The following is a 21,333-nucleotide window of genomic DNA, read 5'->3' on the forward strand; positions in this document are numbered from 1 at the left end:
ATCCATGTAGAGAATGCTAAAATATGTGCAGGTGATAAAGTGCTTACAGCAACTTCTGCTTGGAGAGAGCTGTGGGAAGTGTCAATATCTTAGTTTTCTTAAGTGAAAATTAAAGTCCAGAGTCCTTAATGATTTTTGTTTTTCTCTTCCCCTCCTCTCAATGATTTCCCTCATTGCATGTTTCAGAGTCCAAAGGTCCCAGCAGAGGTAATGCATTAGGTCCACCTAATGAGTGGGATAATAATTTTATCTCACTATAAAGTTTACTTTGCTCACTTAAACGCTTTTCCTTCCTGCTTTGAAGATGCTGCTGTTGGTGTCTCATTTGCATAGTAGGCAGCAAATGAGTTTTTTCCATTGAAAAGCCTGTCATTAACACAGTGTGAAATTGGTACAAAGGAGAGAAGATTCTTCTTCTTGGGGGCATCTTATGGTTTGCTACAAAGCTATAGCTGTTTAGATGGCATTTTTCCGAGTTCCTTGGGCAGGGTGAAGTTATTTCAGAAATGACCCCCTTTTTGCTTAAAAAAAAAATAAAAATAAAACAGACATAAAAGCAAACAAATGTGTGCCAACCATGTGCAGCCTGGAAATGAGATAAACGTTGAGAATTTCTTTCAAATCTTTCTCAGGCTTTCTGGCTTCAGATAGTTCAGTGGTAACAACTCTTGATTTCTTTCAAAGAGTGAATTTAAATTAACAGTGGGCCAATGGAAAACCACGTTTATCCTTCTTATCATGTTAACACTCTCAGAGAAATGACTGCGTGCCCCCTTAGTTGTACCAAGGTTTGGTTAACCGAGTTCATTGGTAGTGGTTTGCATGGGCTTTTGCAGCTCTGCCTCCTTTGGTGTAGCCACTGACAAATGTTGTATCCACTCTGACTTGGGGCTGAGGCTGTGTAGCTTACCTCCTTGCTTGTAGCATGCTTACTTTAAAGCTGCTTGTTGCTCAGGACAGTAATAGTGGCTTATTGGGGGATTACAAACTCCCCTCTTAGAGATTTCTGACTTCAAATGGGCCTCTGGTTCAGTTTCTATAGGGAGATGAATGGAAGCTTCTGTAATCACAATGAAACATTAATCAAATTCTTAAACGCTCCTGTAGTGCACACAAAGCACACTGGTAACAGCATCCCTCTGTATTTCAGCATAAAAGATCCACGGATGGTTTCATATGCTGATTTTTAGCTAAGTTAGATGTCTTTTGTCACTTGGAGGGCAGTTCAAGTGGAAAAAGAAGTCTTCTCCAGCAGTGATGAATCATTATTCTTCTGGGAATTTGTTTTTGTTTTCAAGTGACTATAATAAGCTAATCTCAAACAAGTGGTGTATTGTATCATCAGAAATGTCAGTCACAATATAGTAATTGCATCCTGAATTGGGTGCAGGACTTATCTGCCAAGCCTGTGTGCGTTAATATTAGTGGAAGCCTTTACTTATATCAGAATCTTCCTCTCCTTAGCTTTTATTCCATTACTTCATTTTCCTCTCTAATTTTAATGTTGTTATTCCTGGCATTGCTGCTGCCTTCATCATGGATCTTAAGCTCTGTAGGAAGGCTCCTGAGCTTCATTCCTCTATGTAAAGCACCATTCGTCCTGGTAAGGTTGTGAATGTGGATTCTACTTCAGTTTTCAGCACAATGAATAGCCAGAACTCATTCTCCTCTAAAAAGTTAGAAAAAGAAGTAACTGTGGTATAGGTCCAACTAAACCAGGCAGGCCGAAAAAAGATTCCAGAATTAGGGCCTGGACTCATCTTGCAGCTGTAGTTGAATCTTTGTTCCTACACGTGGATGAGTGGTCACGCTCCCATGAAGAACTAGAAAAGCCCATCTCCAGGACTGGAGAAGACATGTGAGTTTGGTGTATTTTGAAAAAAACCCTCTAAAGAATATCTTGGTGTATTAATAGCACAGAGAACTTCCAAAGAGCAGGCCAAACCTGAGAGGAGATACATGTTTATATGAAATAAAAAACCCCAATGGTGATTAAAATAATAATTTATGAGCTTAACTAATTTGATGAGAAGACAGAGGGAAGTCTTCTAAATTAACTTCAGAAATCAGTCTCACAAATGTTAGGTTAACGGGATAGCATTTGATATCACCTATAAGTTACAACTTCTTCCTTAAATGAGCAAAAGCCAGCTTTTACTCCTATTATCACTACAGGTATGGTTATTAGAGAGTAAAATTAATTTTGTTTCATCCTGCACATCACATCAGGTGGAAGTATAGAGTTCCTTAGTGCTGATATAAGATACAGAGCTGGATTTTTGCATTGTGAAATACTTGCAGTGGAAGCTTAAAAATTCTGTTGACTTATAAATTCCGTTGACTTAAACTGATGAATCAGTTGCATAAAGAATGGAAGACACCTCTGACCTGTTTTACAGCAGTTGTTAAGGCTATAATCATATGCTGATGAAAAATTTCACGAGCTGTGCTTAAAATACCTTTGCACAATAACCATTCTCTGACTGCTGTCTCTCCTTTCCAAAAGGCCCAGTAGTTTGTAGCTCAAAAGCCTTGTATCCAAAAGCCGAATACGACAAGATTGTGCCGCTTAACCTTCAGGTTTTACAGGGAACCAGAGGTTCTTTTCATCAAATTGGTACGATGTAAATAAATTTGAATACTCTCACAAGTGCCTTTCACCCAAGCTGTGTGCTTAAATATGTGCTACCTTGTCACTTCTTCCATAAGTCTTTTCTGAACTGCTAAAATAATAAAACACAAGAACTGTTCATTTCTCTTACCCAGTGGCAGAATTTTAATGGTCTATCAACTTCAAGAAAAAGATCATTGTCGGGTAAGGGCTGTAGATGACTTTGGTAGTGATCACCCATATTTGCTGTAAAGATTTTATGACCCGAACCCTGGTGTTTTTCACGGGGGATGAGTGAAAGAAGGGAATACAGTGGACAAGAAGAAGAAGGTATTATAGAAATACCACACTTTCTGAACAACTTTGTATCAAAATGCATCAAATGACAAGTGTTCTTCCGGTGGCTATTTTTGATTTGTTAAATTAAGTCACTTGACCTCTGTTTGGTCACTTGGCACAGACCAAATATATTCATGAAATGATGGCTCCTCAGGGCGAATGATTTACAAGCTTCCTTCCTTCTTCTGACCACCCTTGATAGAGGAAAGATTCACAGCACTTAAATAATACCAATTGCTTGGACTTAAAGTCTAAGTGTTTCAGTTAGTGAATGCACAAAGCAATCATCTGAGAGTGCTGTGTAACGTGCATATGTGAAACTTGGGAACTCTATCAAGTTAATAAAGTTAATATTTTTTTTTCTTTTGAGAGATTGAGACGGGTTATCTTTCAATCCAGTTTAGTAAAAGCAGTCATTCATCAACTACCTTTTGCCTCTGCAGATTCTTAGCACGGCAGTTGACCCTTTCAGTTGTCCCCAGCATTTTCTTTTGCAAATAAGTTTCTCCACATGCTGCCCCGATTTACCCACTTCTTAATGGTTTGCTGTCACCTCAGAATTGAGGGTCACAATACGTGTGGGAGCTACAGTCTAAAATGATTATCTTTCCTCCCAAAACAAAGTATTTGTTATTTGAAAAACCTAAATGCTTTGAATATATGGCCAGATAAATCCTATTCACAAGTGCACATTCCTGTCCTTAGGATCTGTATTTTATTTAGTCTGGCAAAATACTTAACATTATGTAGGACATGTAGTCATCCATAATATTAAGGCTGAAACTAAATTTACTGAAGATACTTAGAAAAAAAGGTTTTTTCTTAAAGAGAAAGTCACTAAATCCTGCCATTTTTTCTGTGCAGGATGAATTTCTTGGAAGTGTTTTGCTCTGTTCCTTATCTACTCTGATTTTTTTGAACCACTCTTCAAACAGGTCTAGAAAGCCAACATGCTTGCCTGAAATGATTTTTGTTGGAACAGTCAATGAAGGGCACTTCTGACTCAATAAATCGTGATTCAGAGAACGATTCAGTTGCTTCTTACCTGCATTGAGCCAGTCTTGTAGTAAGTTAGAAAACTTTCTCCCCATAGTCTATTTCTTATCTCTCTGTGGTCTCCAGGAGCCCTGTAGGCTTGGCCTGTGAGTAGAAAATGATTAGGACCTGCCACCTTTGTCCATTTGTCTTTAGTAAGTTAATGATCATCGTAAGATCAGAAAGTAACTCTAATTAAGCTTTACATCCTCCAAAAAGAAACTTTCAGATATTTTCCACTCTTCCATAGTTGTTTTTTTTCTTAATCTGATGCCAGGCTAATGTCAGCACCAGGCTAATTTACCAGGCTGATGGCAGTACCAGACCCGAAGGTTACAAAACCAAATAGTTTTTCAAGACTCTTTGAGTCTTGTGACCATATCCACCAAATACTCTGCTTTCTTTAAACTCCTTCAACACCGCTGAGCTGGTGCATGCAAAGAAGACTGAATTATACCGAGATGTTCTTCTGATCTGGATATAATCTGAACTCTTCTTCCATTTTGGCTTTCCTCTTGCAAACTAATCAATCAATGGGAGCCGGGGAAGACTTCAGAAAAAAATTCCACATCCCTGAGTGCGTTGCATTAAGTCGCTGGACGTTTCCATGCTGGCTTTAAAAATCTACTGCAGAGTGTGAAACGGTCACAACGTCTGGATAAGAAAGCAGACTTCTGAATGGATGTAATTTGGGCATGACCGCAGGCAGCCAGGCCAGCTAAAAGAAATCAGCACTAGTTGAAATGCAAGACGGCAAAACCTGGGTAAGAGTTTCTGTGGAGTGGGATAGGAAAGGCTGTTTCACAGAAGCATTTCGTGGAAAGAATTTTCCAGACACGGGCAGGACTTTTTGATGCGTGCAAGACGTGAGAGTTGCAGGTCAAAGATAACACTTCAGTTCGAGGCTTACGGTAAAGGTGGAATAGCTCTGTCATCCTCGCTGATAGGAAGCTTTCAAGAAGGGCTTTAAACTCCAAAGTCCTCAAAAACACAAGACTAAACAAACCCCTGGAGTTATTGCTGCTCCCAGCCTGGGTTACATCAGTTTTGACATTCGGGATGGCTGCCTCCAGTCAACTCAGACACCCGCTACTCTTTAGGTATCCCAAATGTTACTTCACAGAAACCGAGCCCGCTGTCTCTACATCTAATAACGTAGCTGCTAAAGGTCTGAAGACACTGCAGAAGTGCATGTTACTTGCTATTCAAAGCAGGACAGCTTCCGTGGGACTAACTTATAGATCCAAATGGAAACGATTTTTGCTCTGGGCTGCTCGCTGTGACCTTCAACCCATTGGAGAAATCTATTCCTCCTACCCTGGCTTATTTATTCTTTGTGAAACATTCACGACTTGAAGTTACAGTTGAGATTGGTTTCGCTGCCTGTCATTTTTCTGTTCAAGGTCAGATTATTTCCTTGCATCCCACAGTGTGAAGCTTCTTGAAAAGCTGCATTTCCCTTTGCTTCCCCTGGAAAACTACGTAAAACTTGTGGTCTGGGATGTAGCAGGTCTCTATTGCCTCCTTTCTAGTTTGTTCACTGTGCCATCTCATCCTGGAAGTGTTTCTACTAAGTCTTTTTAAAGAATCAGCATGATATAGATATACTGTAATGAAGACAAGGGCAGATACTGTGCAGACCATAGCCCAACTTCTTTCCAGAAGTGTGATCGGAGTTTGATGTATGTCAGGTTGGTTGCCTTACCACCACCCGGCCTTCACAACTTGTATTTCTGGAAAAATACAACTTTTTTGCAGAGTTACACAACATAATACAACAAAATACAACAATTTTCCACGAGATATTGAGACTTTGCAGCATTCAAGGCCAGGCTGTTTTCACCCATAGGTCCTCTCAACATATATTGGATTGCATTAAGATCTCTACATAAAACTTTTAGCAGCAGCTTCCTCAGATTCCCTTTGGCAGTCACTAGATTTGTCTGTGATGACACTGCAATGCTCTCTAAAAGATGTTACCTTATGACACGATAGGGCTAGGAAAACGGGATTTTGCCACTTAAATTCTCAAAATTTATGAAATGAGAGCTCGGTAATTCTCTGTATTCACCAAGAAGCTGTCACCAGGCCAGCCTCTGACCTGTAAGGTTGGGGTGGAAGATGCAAAACCCCAGTGACCCCGTGATATAGAGAACTCCCACCCCATGAAATGTGGCTCCCTCCCTTGGGATCCATGTGGTCAAAACCCACCCAGGGGCTCCTGGGCACCCGTGGAGGCAGGGGGCCTGCTGTGCTCTGCTGCTGTTTCTTACCCCTCGTCTGCACTCAGGCAGGTCTGCAAATCATCATCTTTCATCTTCATAACCACATCAAAACTCCAACCTGTCTTTACTTAATCTTTTTCCCGGCTCCTGGTATCTACAATTTGTTGTCGTATGTTCCATCTCTCTCTTTGCCAGGCTGTTAAACAGAAATGCAACTTCCACGATTATTTCCTCTTGATCTGATCAACGCAGCCATATCTGACCCTAGGCACTAAAGTGCCAGCCTTTGGGTCTAAGATCCTATTTCTTTTCTTGCTCAGGGCTCTGTCTGTCCTCACCCCTCCTTTCTGACACTTCATCCACTTCCTGAGCAGATACACCAAATAGTTAGGAATTTGGGGCAGTACTATTTTATTTTCACCTGGTCATAATGCGCTCAACTCCCAAATTGAGTGAAATATTGTAGCTTTAAGGTCTCTGAGCAGGCTCTTTTTGTGCCTTGATGCTGATGGGAGCTTGTCTTTCCAGGACTGGGTGTTTCAACTAACGGTGCTTCGGGGAATTGTCTTTGCTAAGCTCGGCCAATTCTGAATTCTGCAAAGGTGCTGTGCAAGCTGGCATGGTGTGTAAGAATTGCTGTACTCTTGGGGCTGTGCTAACTTGGAAAAATGCAACTTTTTTTTTCCCTAGGGCCGATGGGAAAGTCAGCAAGATGTATCCCAAGGTGCTGCAAACACCAGCAGAGGCATCAGTCCATCTCGTACCTCCCTGCCAGGCTCTGGGCAGCAAAACCACTCTCCTGATGCAGGTACGAGCTTTCCTAAACCTAAGACAGCTCTCACAAAAACGGAGTGAAATCTCCCCAGCTTCTGAGTGCCAAATGGAGCTGAGCTGCTTTCAGAGATGCAGAGAAACATCTCCTCCAAAGCAATGTCTGTGCAGTTCCCTCTCCATGAGCATTTAGCAGTTGTGACTAAGCTGCCTACTCTAGCTAGCCTCGCCTTTGTCTGACAGAGTTTTGCTAAGTGACAAATGCCATGTGTTTAAGTTGTCTTTGATTTCGGAAGATGCAGTCTTTATCTCAGGAGCTCGATTTCTAAAGCCAGCAGTTAGCTGGGCTCAGGGCATGCTATGTGTTACATGAGTAAAACAGCAAAGACAACAAGGCTGCTAATGCTTTAGAAAATAACCAGTGCTGGAATTGGATGGTTATTTTGCAGTACGTGCGCCTAACGTACAGCTGAGAGTGCAGTGATACATAGTGAGGTTTTTAATGTCTAACTAGTTTTACTCAAGGGAGAGCAGAGTAGAAAAAAACTGCAGTATTAGCAAGAAGAGTTGGATGTCCCAAACTTTTTTCTTTTTCTTAACTTGGATCTTTTCGTCTTTTACTTTTGGCAAGCTCTGTTATTGTCATCAGAATTGTGTGTTGTATCAACATCTTTTTTTCACTTTTGCTTCTCGATTTTTTCCTACTTCTGCAAGTTATATAGCACTTTATGTTTCCAATGGGAAAGAGCAAACTTTTTCACACCATGCGATGAGAAAAACTTTCTGTATAATGGGGCCACAGATTAAAACTTATCCAGATTTTTATATCCCTTTCAAGGGAGGAGCAAGCACTCAGTGCTTTTTCTCAGACTGACCACTGGAAGAAGTCATTTTAGAACTAAAACAATTACTTTTTTTTTCCTCCAAAAGCATAACTGATCACATTTTTCAATTTTTCCAACAGGCCTTGGTAGCCTCGCTGCTTCCTACCTGAATCCTGTCAAGTCCTTCGTGCCTCAGATGCCAAAGCTGCTGAAGTCTCTCTTTCCTGTTAGAGATGAGAAAAAGGGCAGGCAGACCTCTCCTCTTGCACAGCAGGTAAAATATTAAATCGAATTGCCTATGCAGTAATACTGGTGAGTGCTGTTAGACTTGCTGGCAGAGTGCTATTTTATATGTTGTTGCAGTGCAAACCAAGCTCTTAGTCATAGTAAAGCCCTGTGATGCATTTCCCCCCCGTTCTGCCCAGAGATAGTGGAGCTGTTTAAACTTATTGATACACTCAGCTCGCTTGGCTTTTTCCAAGTGCCAAGTACACTACCAACATGATTTATGGTAATACCACTTGCAGCAACAATAGTAAAATTTATGAAGTGCACTTAGGGTTGTTTGTGTATTGCCAAGTGGCAAATGTAATTCTATTTTTAATTTTTTATTTTATTTACCATCTTCCTCCTCCCCTGCCCCATCTCACGTCGCATTTTTCCATCCTCTGCTATGTACTTGGGACAGTTGCTTTTGTTCATTCTCTTATTTATTACACATGCCAGAGAAGTATTTTGTTTTGTTTTGTTTTTGCTGTTCGTGGTGGCAGTGGTGGTTTTTTGAATGCTGGGCTCCAAATGGGGCTTCTGTGCTGTGAGGGGCATTTAATGCATGATCAAGCAGAGTACAAAACACTACTGTCTTTTAAAGAAAACAGATGAAATACAGACTCACATTATAAATAATATTCTCTTTGAGAAACCGTAGTTTATAAAGGAAAAGCCCTCTACTGTGTGAGTCTGGAATATTTAAAAATGATTATGAAGATAAATCTGGAGCCAGATCCCACTTGTTAAAGTTTGTGGAAGGCCATTTGGTCTGTGCTTTGTTAAGCACGCAGCTATCCCTTGGTAGATGGAAGCTCCTTCATTAGTCTGGAGTTTTGGAAGCACACTGTCTGTAAACTTAGACCTTTCTCACCTCTTCACATGCAGGCAGATGTTTTAGAGGGTGTGTTTCTAAAGCAAAACAACAAAAATATTATGGTTGGATCCAGAGATTCTATGCCACTGTTTGCTACAGCGAGGTCTGCCATTATAAGAACATCTCAGGATTACAAGGAATTTTGTCACAGTAGAAATACAGTGAAATATTAAATAAATAAACAAACCAAAACCAAATACTTGTAAAAGTATTTAAGTTTTGGTGTAACTTACAGCAGACCTAGTACAAATAAGAAATAAAGCAAATTTTAAATATTTTTACTTTGTGTTTTATTCTTTACAAAGTAATAAAACGAGCAAGTTTTACTCCCAAATCTTACCCAACTTTATGCTTTACATTTTTCATGTTGCCTTTTGCTTACAAGAGGTTTAGTGTGGAGTCTGGAGTCGTGTAACCTTCCTCATCAATGAGATTTAGATTATTAAAATTAAGACAGTGACTTTCTTAAAGGTATTTGGGTATTGAAAGATGCAAATAGGTGCTCTTTACAATTGCACTGAGAGCCTTTCACCACTTCTTGAATTCTTACTGAATCAAGGAGAGCTGAGATTAGAAATGAGGTCCAATTTCCTGCCTCTAGTCTAACCACCTGTTCCCACTCCTTCCTACTGTTCAAGATCAGCCTTGCATTATTTGCCTTGAAGTCTGCTTTTAGACTACCAAGACATGTACTTTAGAGAATTTTTAAGTATATTATAGATTACTATGGAAACTCAAATAATCAGGTCATGATCACAACAGTTTTTTAATAGGCAGGAATGCTGTTTCTGATTTGTTTTTAAGAAAAGTTAATGTATAAACAGAACTGTGGGATGTTTTAATCACACACAGAATCGCACCAAGAATGGCTGAGGCTGGAAGGGAACACTGGAAATCATCTGGTCCAACCCCATGCCAAAAAGGGTCACCCAGAGCTTGTTGCACAGGATCACATCCAGGCAGGTTTGGGGATATCTTCAGAGAAGGAGACTCCACAGCCTCTCAGCAACCTCTCAGGGCAGCCTGTGCCAGTGCTGTCACCCTCACAGTAAAGAAGGATTTTCTCATATCCATCAGGAACCTTCTGGGCTTCAGTTTGTGCCCCTTGCCTCTTGTTCTGTCACTGGGCACCACTGAAAACAGGCTGGCCCCATCCTCTTGACACCCTCCCTTCAGATACTTATACACATCGATAATGCATGTTTGCATTAGAGAGCAATCTAAAGTTTTCCATAACCACTGGATCAGTGTAATGAAATTAAATCCTGGCATTACTTGGTGCTTTTAGTTTTTTAATAGAACAAGACAGATGTGTAACAAATACAGTGGTTCTCAATGGTTTGAGAGATTTATAGTTATTCTTCCCAGCTCTATCAGTTAGCAAACTGGGCTTCTTCACTCCTGTTAGCAATCACACTGCACAAAAGAGAGCAGAAATTGAAGGAACTGCTACAGGATTCGCTTCCTCTGTGCAGCACAAAAAATAAGTAAGTGCTGTTATAGTGGGACTGGCTTGAACATCATAAATACCATGTCTCATAATCTTTCTTGCTGTTCCCTTATAATGGCCTGAGGATGCTAATGTGCTCATAGGCGTTAAAAACCGGTCAGAATTTCAGTGGTGGCAGTGATGAATGGCTGCGTGCTGGGTGGATGATGGGGCTACTATGGGGTCAGTGTTTGGCAATCAGCTCCCACACCTTATCGTTAACCTGTCGGAGTAAGGCAGCGAGCTCGTAGTTCTTGCATAATTGTATGAAACTGCACGGCGGAGAGAACACAAAAATGGGATTTTTGCATCTCAGGAAAACACAAATGAGTACACCTTAGTTCTGTGGAAGGATAAGGCTTTGATGCAGAGTGTCAGGGGACGGAATTGAGTGTGCAGGGTGAGGGTAGGCAATAAACTACAAAAAGCATAAGGGGGAGATGAAGCTGAAAAGATATTTCAACTGCAATTGCAAAAGAGCCTGGCCACTTAACAGGGAATTGCTGGATTTCTATTACAGTAAACAGCAAATTTAGAGAAGTAGTTTCAAGAACAGAAATGACCAAAGGAATGCCTCACAAAGAACACGGAAAGATCTAAATCACCCGTACCTGGCTAAATGCAAGTAAACAGCAGGTTTTTGAACAAAAATACCAAATGCTTAATAGCAAAAATACCAAAAAGCTAAGTGAATCCATTTAAACGAAACAGAATTTCCAAAGTTCTTGTCCAGCTCACTTTTCAGTGCCTATCTGTTCCAGTCCTTGAGGGTACTGAGTTATCTAACGTCATTAACAATATGCTGGTGAACCATCTTGAGCTAGATGGCTGCTGCTGTATTGAACCTCTGATTCATTACAGGTCAATTATCAGGGCACACGTCTGCAGAAAGCAGTGGCTTTGTTGTGCTGCATCTTGTAAGCAGGGTCTCGCGGCTGGGCTGGTTTTAGTGCTTTGGAGCATCATTTCCAAGGGAGCAGTACTTAACCTTTTTCTGCAAGTTTATAAGTGAAGTTGAGTTCATCGTGACCGAACAGCTCCCCGAGTGGATACGTTATCAAATCTCAGATCCCGTGCAAGTAAATAGGAGACAAGATTTCTCATCACCCATTCCGAAAACACCCTTTTTTTGCAATTTATTTCAGTCACACGCCGTCGCTGAGGCTGTCACCAATCTTAAAGTAAGCACTATCCTAACGAGCTGGTCTTTCCCCGTGCTGTTTTTGTTTGTAGCCCGTTGTTGCCCGAGTTTCAGAAGCGCAGAGCGATTCCAGTCAAGGTGGTGGCAGCTAACGAAATTGCTGTCTTTGACCTTCTGATGCAAGTTTAGTAACTAATCTGGAGAATAATGAACCGCAATTAATGAAATCTGCTCTCGTATTCAAGTGTGTTTCTCAGACAGCACATAAAATAATTGAAAGAACTTCCTGCTCTCTAATTAGTTAGATTGAATTAATTTGGCATAATAGGATTCTTTATGTAACTAGCAGAACGGCTTCCGATGAAGCTGTTTATGTACCTAAAAGATGGGTTTCTGATGAAGCTGTTTATATACTTTTAAGTTAGAAAATGCCTATTTTATCAGTTATCTGCTGCCTTTCAGTTAATTGCCAGTACTCTGTAAATAAAAAAAAATAAACCTTTTGGATTACTGCAATTGCTTTTTATTTTCCTAGTTTATTCTTTGAAAGGCTTGGTACCATAGTGTACAAGATTTAAAGCCTTACCAACCCAGAGTGCTGATCATGAAAAGTTTAAAACACTTGCTTAAAATATGCAGGTGGATGGGAATCAGAGTTTCATCTATCTTTGCTTAATTATATTATGTGCGCGCTCTTGAAGCCTGTCTTTTTTATTAACATGCTGAGGCTTTCATAGTGTGCACCAAGCAGAATTACTGCTCTTTACCTTATGACCCTGTTGATCTCCAGGAACTGCCCGTATAATTTCATTTTAGGGCATCATCGGGTGCTGGCATTAAAAATGTACATATTTGTATTTCAGTTTCTGGCTTTTGACATTGCTGTGGCTCATACCTCTGACCACCGTGCATTTGAGAAGTGCATTTTGGTCACCTTCATAGTCAAGAACCTTGCTGGATGGTCAAATGTCTTCGTTAGCACATGGCTTAAATGAGAGATCTTGACTCACAGCTGTCTTAAAATGCACACTCCTCTTTGAATTTCCATGTGCTAATGTAATTCATGTTTGTTTTATGGTATAGAAATGCAGACGTGACACAAGAAGGCAGCCCTCTATTTGTTCTCTTTCACCTTCCAGTGCAGTTATAGTAATTAATCTATATATATATATATAAATTAAAATTAAAATTAAAAAATAATAATAAAATAAGGGCAGTTAATGAAAAAAAAAGTATCTGAATAGACAGAAGCCTTTTCTGGAAGTGCATTAAAAAATAGAGGCGGTTTCATGGCTGTGCGTAGTGCATAGTTAGTATAATTGCTTGAATTTACATTCCTTAATCAAATGTAAATAATGTGGCCTCAGAGAACCCTTTTTAAAATCTAGAAGGCTTTTTTTTTCACTGTTTCAAATAAAGGATCACTTGGATGTTATAATCAGCATAGCTCAATAGATCCTTGGTGGCCGTCTGGGCTCATGTATGGCTGGATCTTGTGGCTGAGTCGGTAGTGGTTTGATTTCTTTCTAAGTTCAGTTTTCTCTATCATGCTCTTACAAATAATTTTGATGAGCACGGGAAGCTGGCCTTTTCAACTTCTTAGTGAAAACTTCTGAAACTTCAGTATGAACTAACTTGAAAATGGTTCTGAATTGCCCTTTTTATCTTTCTGCCTGGACCTACAGTGAGATAACTGAGAAATAGTGTATGTGTACATTTCCCACAAAATATATTGGAAAAACAGAATTCGAAAACATTATTACCAGCTGCAATTTTCCATGTTTAGAAAGTGAAGTAAGAAGGTTTGGGGTTAATATTTAAATATACGGTGTCTTTAGGGAGCAAACAAACAAACTAAAAGAACAAAAAAACAAACATGCCTAAACACAACTTGTTCTGGGTTTCATCTCTCCTTGTGGTTTCTAGGTTTATATTTCAATGACTGGTGACTTTAAATTATTTTAAAATGAAGGGCAGGGAGGAATATTTGTGTTTAAAGGGGTTCTTTTTAAAATGGACTGTTTGGCTTTGTGCTAAGGGATTCAGAATTCTTCCTGCATTGCTGTGTGCCTCGTGAAAGCGTTTTAACCCAAGCGCTCAAAACTGAATTAAATCCACATTTAATGAAGCAACTGCTATGCCCTGCTGGAGAAGTTTCCAATAGCTGCTTTTAAATGGTGATGTGAACATAACGCTGTCAGGCTGACAGTCCTTGAGCTCAGTCATTCCTGTCTGCGGATGGCAAAGCACAGACAACGGCGGTGGAAGTTTGCTGCTGATGTCCTTACAGGACTGCTGTAACCTTGGCTGGACCATTTCTGGAGCTTGGAGGATAATTCTTGGACCCACGGACCCACTCTGTGTAACTGCCACTGAGCTTTCTGCATGTTGTGTAGGAACGCTGAAGGATTTTCATCCGGTGACGTCAAGGCAAAAGGCTTTGTACTGAATTCATCAGGCACCATCATCAGGATCACTTGAAAAATATTTAATGGCAGTGAAATACTAAATGTATTTTTCTGAGTCCGTTGAAGAGGTTGCCATTATATACGTGTACTATGTGGTATGGAAAAAACTTAATTTGGGGTTAATTTTGCTGCCTCTGTTAAATGGGGTGAGATACACATTTACTTTTCACATTCAAGCCCACCAACACACTGGATCAGTCTTCAAATTTCTCTAATCACTCCTAATAACGTGGCTTTTGGGCACTCAAAATGTGTTCAGACTGACCTCAAATCTGACCAGCAAATGCTGTGCAAACACACCCTTAGAAATCCTTATGAACCCACCACGCAAAGCAGCAGCTCTTAGGAAAAAAGACAATTTTTGTTCTACAAGGGCTCAGAGACGCTTTAAAGTGGATTGCTTTCATGTTCTTTCTTACTCCGTATTTTGTCAGCTTGGTTGAAGAAACGGTGCCAAAAATTATCAGTGTAAAAGGGTCATGTGTTGCCATTGGGTAAATATATGTCTACTTTAGCAGTCGATATCTGCACACGTTTAATGACAAAACTTGGCTCTCGATTCAGAAATATTTTTCATCCAGTAAATGTCTTCACAGAGAGTCAAACACATTGTTTTAAATGTCCCCCCTCAAATAACTTCCCTATGTTTTACGACCAAGATTTGTTTTAGTACCTTTGCTACCCCAATGGGGGTGTTTCTGCCCATCTGTTTCTTGTCAACACCAAAGTTGGGTAAGTGCCACTTCTCATAATTGCTTTTTTTCTCCGTGTTTTTCTAAACATTGCTTGGCAAAGTTAGTGTAGGGGTTTGGAGATTTGTCATCCTTTCACGAGGAGAGCATCGTCTTCGCAATTGATGAGGAATGATTAAAGTGTAACGGGTTTATTTAGATTTTAGATTTCATGGATTTACGTGCTGCAAGACCAAAGGGTTTTGAGAGAGAAAAAAAAATGCACACAAAAACACTTTCTGCTGTTTATTTGTTTAGAAAGGAGGAAAGGATACCAAAGGAACTGAGAAATCTTAAATACTTTTTCATATTCCAATTCTGAGAGCTTGTCTCTCATAATAAAGCTTTACCTCGGAGCGCTTCCTGGGGATGGTGTGAATACGGAGAGAAAATGGGGCAAAAAGATTGACTTCATTTATGGTGCACTGTAAGAGTTTTTATTCCTGGTACAAGATCTGCTGTGGAAGAAGCTGTTGCCCCTCCTGTACCAGCTCACACACAGTGTGGAAGCAACAAGGACGGTGGTTTTTCTTCACGCAACCTTTCTGAGATGCCCAAACGCGGAGTTTTGTGGTGGACCACGGAGATGCTGAACTGGGATTATCTGGATTCGAGGGCCTTGGCTACTCGCTGAGGTTCAGATCCACCTCAGCAAAGGGTTTGAAGTGCTGTGTAAGTGCCTGCCTAGGGATTAGCCCTAATGCCTTGTGCCTGCTGATTTTTTTGTCATTAAAAAGGGACGTTTAATGGCTTGGCTTCGCACTCCCTTCCAAGATGGGCCAACCCATGGTTCAAAGACAGCTGAAGAGAAGAAAATAAGTGTGCTGCCAAGTATTTCGGGCACTTTGACACTGATAAGCCTCTGTTACACCTAAAATGTGCTGTGTTTACTTAGAAGAAAGTTAATCCCTCTCCTCTCTAGTCTACATTAAAGCAAAACATTTGACTCTTGGGACAATGAGGTTCTCCTTCCACGTCCAAGTTAATACTTGGGGCAGGTCACAGCACTCACTGAACCTCCTTGTTCGAAGATATCTCCGAACTCAGCCACAAGTCAACATCAGTCATTTTCAGGTTAATACCGTTGTCTTAGATCACCAGTTGATTCCAAAGGAAGCTGAAATTCTGCAACACGAAGTGTGTGTGGCTCAAAAACCACTGGACAAGGAGTCGTAAAGCTGCGCTTCTTTCAGGCTTCGTTGGTTTGGCCTGGTTCTGGACACCCCCTGCTCCCAGCCCATGTCACAGTGAAGGTCTCAAAACGTGAAGATCACGGTGAAGATGTCAAAATGCTGATACCTCGGGCACCCCAAAGAGAGATGTCTTGCTCTGCCCCCCACTTCAGCAGTCTGCTTGCAATTAGCAGGTGTAAAGACGAGCAACCCCCCTCCAGCTTTCTTTCAGTGAGCTGAAGCTTTAATGTCTCTACAAGAAAAAAAAAAGATTTTGATCCGCTGTGAAGCTGTTGGGTTTTTGTCTGCCTTTTGTCTTTAGTTTTACTTTGAAAGGCTGTGTTTTTATTTAATGCCTGGAGATCTCTGCATAAATAATAGCTGTTCTTTTCCCCCGTGTTTCTCTCTTTTTGGGAGAGGACTGGTCGTATTCCTGCTTTACTTAGAAAGGATGCTAGAGAAGCGTACATTTCTCTTCAGTTGGTAAATTTTGGTTCTTTAACAAGGTTGTTGAGTTCTGGAAATAGCAGCCTGGAGATCAGCACAGCCTGCAGAAGAGTTCTCAAGTCCCTAAGAGAGAAGAATTGGTCCTGGCACAGGACCAATTAGCGCAGGTCATTAGCAAAGGGCACGTGTAGATGTCACTCTGATGGTGCTCTGTTTGAAAGCAGGATGCCCAGATCTTTCTTCTTGGCTGCTTTTTTGGGTTAAACAATGCTAAAATCTTAACTGAATTAAGATATGGGAGATGGAGAAAGAGTTTTGGAGAGGGGCTGGAGGTGAGGATTTCTCTAGCCAGACCAGCGTGACCTCAGACCTCTGTCATCTGGCTGCTCAGGGCTGTGTCTTCTGCCACCTCACAAAAGAAAACTTCGTATGCCATGAATTTATACTTGTAGTTGCTTTTCTGTCAAAATTCAGGGATGTCTCTGTTGCCTTGGTTGATGTTTTTACTTGCCCCTTCAGAGGATCCCAGCAGGATGCATTAGGATAGCGATGCTCCATCCTTTTTGCCAATTCCGAAATCTAAAGTGTCAGTCTTAATGTTTGACAATATTTAACCCCAGCTTGACAATATTTAACCCTTCAAGTGAATGATGCTCTGTTTTTTCATTCCTGCAGTCTGTCCCACGAATTATGGTCCAGTCTGCCAGTATTGATGCCAGTGCTGCAAAGATAAAACAGGTAAGCACACCCTGTTAAGATATTAAGAAACAGCTTTCATATTTGCGTCACTGCAGACCAGAGGCAGTAAATGCTGGGATAGTTACTTAAAACCTGTTGCACTTTTAGTGCTGCTTCACTGTAAGATGATTAAATGCAGTGTATGTTGTGTTTTCTTAAGTCCTGCTAAAGTCCTCCCATACGTTGCTGGTTGCATTTCTATATCTGAAAGCCTGGCTAATCACATGATTGCATTTGCAGTTAGCTAGCTGAAATTTAGCTGTTGTGATGCTTTAAAAGACAAATTGCTAGGCTCTGCTGCTTTCTATAAACAGAACGAGTCTGTTATTCCGAGTGCTGAGCTTTATTCGTGATTTTACATTTCAAGCCAATTCATGATATCGGCGTGAAAAAAAAAGGCTCTTGCTAAGCTGGATGGAAAATAGACCTTATGATCTCCCACAGTTCGGCAGAACTTCAGTCTTATGAATAGCAAATCAGCTTTTTCCCACTGCTTTTATTGTCTTAGCAAAATGTGTGTTATCTGAATGCTTACAAGGGAAAGCCCGAAGCAAGACCAGAGCTCCAGAGCCCACATGTGCAGCACCCACCCCATAGAAAAGCTAAAAATGTTTTTAATTCCCTGCATCATTTCAAACAACTTCTCCGTGTTATATTTCACTCAGCAATTGCAAGCTAGCCTTTGGTTCTGAAACTTGTAATTCAATCAAATCCTTCTTTCTTCAAACACCACTTAACCTCCCAGTGGAAGGCATTCAGAACGAGGTGAAAACCCCGTTGTTTGGGACACGTTACCACTAGATGGGAAAAACGCAACATTTTGAACAGTCAATAGAAATGTACACTTGAGAGTTAACAGGGAGGACATGCACCCCTCTGCCTTCCTCCAACCACTTTTTTTTTTTTTTCTCCGTATTAGCAGCCTCCTCCCTCCCCCCCGAAGAGATTTAGAGACATCCTAATCTTTTAGAGTACATGTGCTGGCAAAAGATATTGATCTATCAGATTTAGTAAACTTTACAGCCAAGAAATACATCACTAAAATGGGCTGTTAATCTCACGAGGTGCAGTTAATTTCATACTCGGAGAGTGTGCGGTGCTGGCAGCCCTGAGGTGGGAATGGCATTTGGGAACGGGGACGTAAGTGACAGTTTAGTTGGAAAGGGGATGATTTATCAGCCCTGAAAGTTAAGCCAAATAACGGAGAGAGACTTATGGATTGTGGCCGTTTTCACATTCCGTATAAATCCTGCTATTCAAACAGCAAATGACCATTCCTGTAATATAAATAATTTTTCAGTAAATATTGGGGAGCGTATTTCTTTCGGTTGACACTTCTCTTATTAATGGAAGAAATGAGCTGACAATCCTCCCAGGTTGGTAAAGCTGACTTGAGATCAACTTGCATCTTCTGGAGATTGCAGCTACGGAGGGATTTAGATTTGCTGGAGGCCTTCGTACCTCCCAGAGGCCTTATAGCTGTCCTTTTAGCCCTGATATTTCGGATATCAGAGCTCCACGGTCACTGTCCTCTTCTGTTGCAGATCAGCCAAGAGGAGGTAGGGAAACGGCCCCTCGAAGCTGCAGCACAGACGTCGGAGGCAGGAAAGAGTCCCGAAAAGACGCCCAAAGTGCCTTTGCAGCAGCCCCCGGGAGATGCCCAGGCCCAGGACTCCCAGGAAGGGCCTCCAAGCCCTCTGAGTGAAGCCTCCAGCGGGTATTTCTCTCACAGCGTTTCGACAGCCACCCTCTCGGAAGCCCTCGCCGCTGGAAGCGATGCCGTGGTTCAGCCAGGGGGTCAAATTCCTACCTCGAGCGACTTCCCAGCTCCTGCTGCGGCTCAGGCCTCGTCTTCTGACGGGCCAGGGCACTCGGACAGCTCCACAGAAAGCCGCCTCAGCAATAAGAGAGAAATTCAGCCTGCCACCAGCCTTCAAAGCGCTCACACGAGACCGAAAGACAGCCCTGAAGTGAATGGCAATGGGGCTTTGAAACCCAAATCGTGTGCATCTCCTGTGAGTCCGAGTGAGCAGGCAAGTGATGCCTCTGGAGGCAGCGATGCAAAAAATACCTTTCCTACCTCCTCTCCAAAGAAGGAGCTATCTAAACAATCAGTGGAGTCAGCAGGACAAGCTCCGAGGAAAAAGGAAACAGCTTCTGGGGCTTCCGACCTGGGCTTTCCCAAATCCCACATCCATCCCGACCAACCGTCCCAGCCCACTGTTGCGGCCTCCCCCTTCAAAATCCAGAAAGTCAAGACGTCAGAGCTCAAGTCCTTCACGAGCATGCTGGGGACGGATCCCCCGTGTGCTCCAAACCCAGAAGAGCAGCAAGGAGAAAAGAGCGCGTCCACCGCCCGCAGGCTGAACCAGAACGGATCGGAGACAGCGGAAGAAAAACTGGAAGTGATTTCCGACTCCGAGGACGCCAATGAAGTTCCCGAGTGGCTGAAGGAGGGAGAATATGTCACAGTCGGTGCAAACAAGACAGGCATCGTTAGATACGTTGGGCCCACGGACTTTCAGGAGGGAACGTGGGTTGGTGTGGAACTGGATTTACCCTCAGGTAAAATACCCTCTAGGTTGGGTGCCAAGTAGTGCTCATTTTAATGCTGTTTTTTTTTTTTCTAAAAGGGTTTTACTGGCCATTATTGGGTAGTCCGAGAAGGGAAATAAAACAGGTCCCTCTCTGCTGTAATCTTTTAACAATCTGCCCTTGTAATCCTAGTCTCCTTGCCCTCCGGGTTGTGTCCCTTCCCAGTTATTTCACTGGCTTCTTGCAACAGAGCTGGAAAGCTCAGCTGCTTTTATTGGCCTGTTAATCTGCATTTTGCAGTATTTGTGTCCAAAGGGTCTTCTTCTGGGCTTCTGCTCCGAGGATAAGGGCGTCCAAGGCACAGCAGGAGCGCTGGGACTCAGATGAGAAATTTAGGTTAAACAAGATGTTGAGTCTCCTCACACTTAGTCTCCCACAAGCTCTTTTGAAATAAGCAGTGAAATTACCAGATATGTATATAAAAACAAGTAGGAAAATATCGTATGGTGACCACCAGGTGATTTAAGGTTTCTTTCAGCTTCTAATTTGCCATTTTCTTGTCTAACTCGTACCTGTGCAGCTGTAGGCTTCCCAGAATTGATGTGATCCTTCATTTTTAGGAGCTAGGTGCCGTCCCTGGAGAGGTTTGCTCAGATGTGCCATCGTAGCGTGGTGCAGAAAAGCTGTGGTTTCAGCACAAGCACTTCAAAGCAAAGGAGATGAGAGAGCAGGCGGTGACGGCTGGCATTTGTTCTCTGCTGGAGCCCCGGGCTTCCCAACTCCTTTCCTCTGCAGGTTCACGCCAGGTTTCGTGGCGCTCATTTTCTCCTTTACTGAGAGCAGGCAGCATGGGGGAAGCCAGGACGGGCTGGTGGCAAACTCAGGAGGCGAGCAGGAGATGCCACTGCCTCTGATAGCAAGAGGGTTTGGTTTCCCAAGGGCACTTAAAGCTCCTGATTTCAGTTCTTTTAACCAAGCTGCGAAACTCCAGGCTCTCTTTGGTGAATCAGCACGGCTCTGGGAGTTGCCCACGCTCATCTCTGCTGTGTATTTCCCTGGGATCGGAGCTGTTCGCCAAGACAAATCATGTGTCAGGACCCAGAAGTCCCGTTTAAGTGAGCAGTTACCTTTCCTACGCGTGGTGTGCTCATAAAACCTAAACTAGATGGTGTGTTTGCAGCCAGTTACTGAAAACCACCTGGGGTTTGCCACCCCAGACAGCAAACTGTAGCTCTCAGCCCTCTGAAAGTTGCAGTCCCGATTCCCAGTCCTGCATCATCTTAAAAATAGATGTATTTATGGATTCCCATCTTCAAAAGTCACCTTCTCTCCCTGCCTGGCTCCTCTGGCTCGCACTGCCAGGGCTGTTGGGCTGGTTGCACACTCCCGGTAAGCCTCCATGGCAGATATCTGATGGCTACAAGATTTGGGGTTGGCCCAGGACTCAACCACTGATATTACTGGATATTTTACCCAAGAATTGGGTCCCTGGCTTAGAAATATAGAATATCCCAAGCTGGAAGGGGCCCACGAGGCTTATCGAGGGGAGGCAGAAGTCCAGCTCTGTCCTCATGAGGATGGATCAGACCCGGAGCTGTGGCAGTGGCAGAGAGGAAACGTAAAACAAAGCAGGTGACCTTTTGGTGATGAAGAGCTATTGTAC

At 42.2% G+C, this 21,333-nt stretch overlaps 1 protein-coding gene across 1 annotated transcript in view; it reads left to right on the forward strand.

Moving 5' to 3' along the window:
- KIF13B (kinesin family member 13B) overlaps positions 1-21,333 on the forward strand; it is a gene marked incomplete at its 5' end in the record, with an annotated part of 119,417 nt that overhangs the window by 92,781 nt on the left and 5,303 nt on the right. Inside the window, 5 exons of the mRNA XM_084284543.1 lie at positions 187-207; positions 6,901-7,018; positions 7,946-8,079; positions 17,073-17,135; positions 18,680-19,700. Of these exons, the coding sequence (XP_084140669.1) occupies positions 187-207; positions 6,901-7,018; positions 7,946-8,079; positions 17,073-17,135; positions 18,680-19,700 (1,357 nt within the window). The remainder of the gene's footprint in view (positions 1-186; positions 208-6,900; positions 7,019-7,945; positions 8,080-17,072; positions 17,136-18,679; positions 19,701-21,333) is intronic.

Source organism: Netta rufina (genome assembly GCF_964035555.1).
Source record: "Netta rufina genome assembly, chromosome: 3".
NCBI classification, from domain to species: Eukaryota; Metazoa; Chordata; class Aves; order Anseriformes; family Anatidae; genus Netta; species Netta rufina.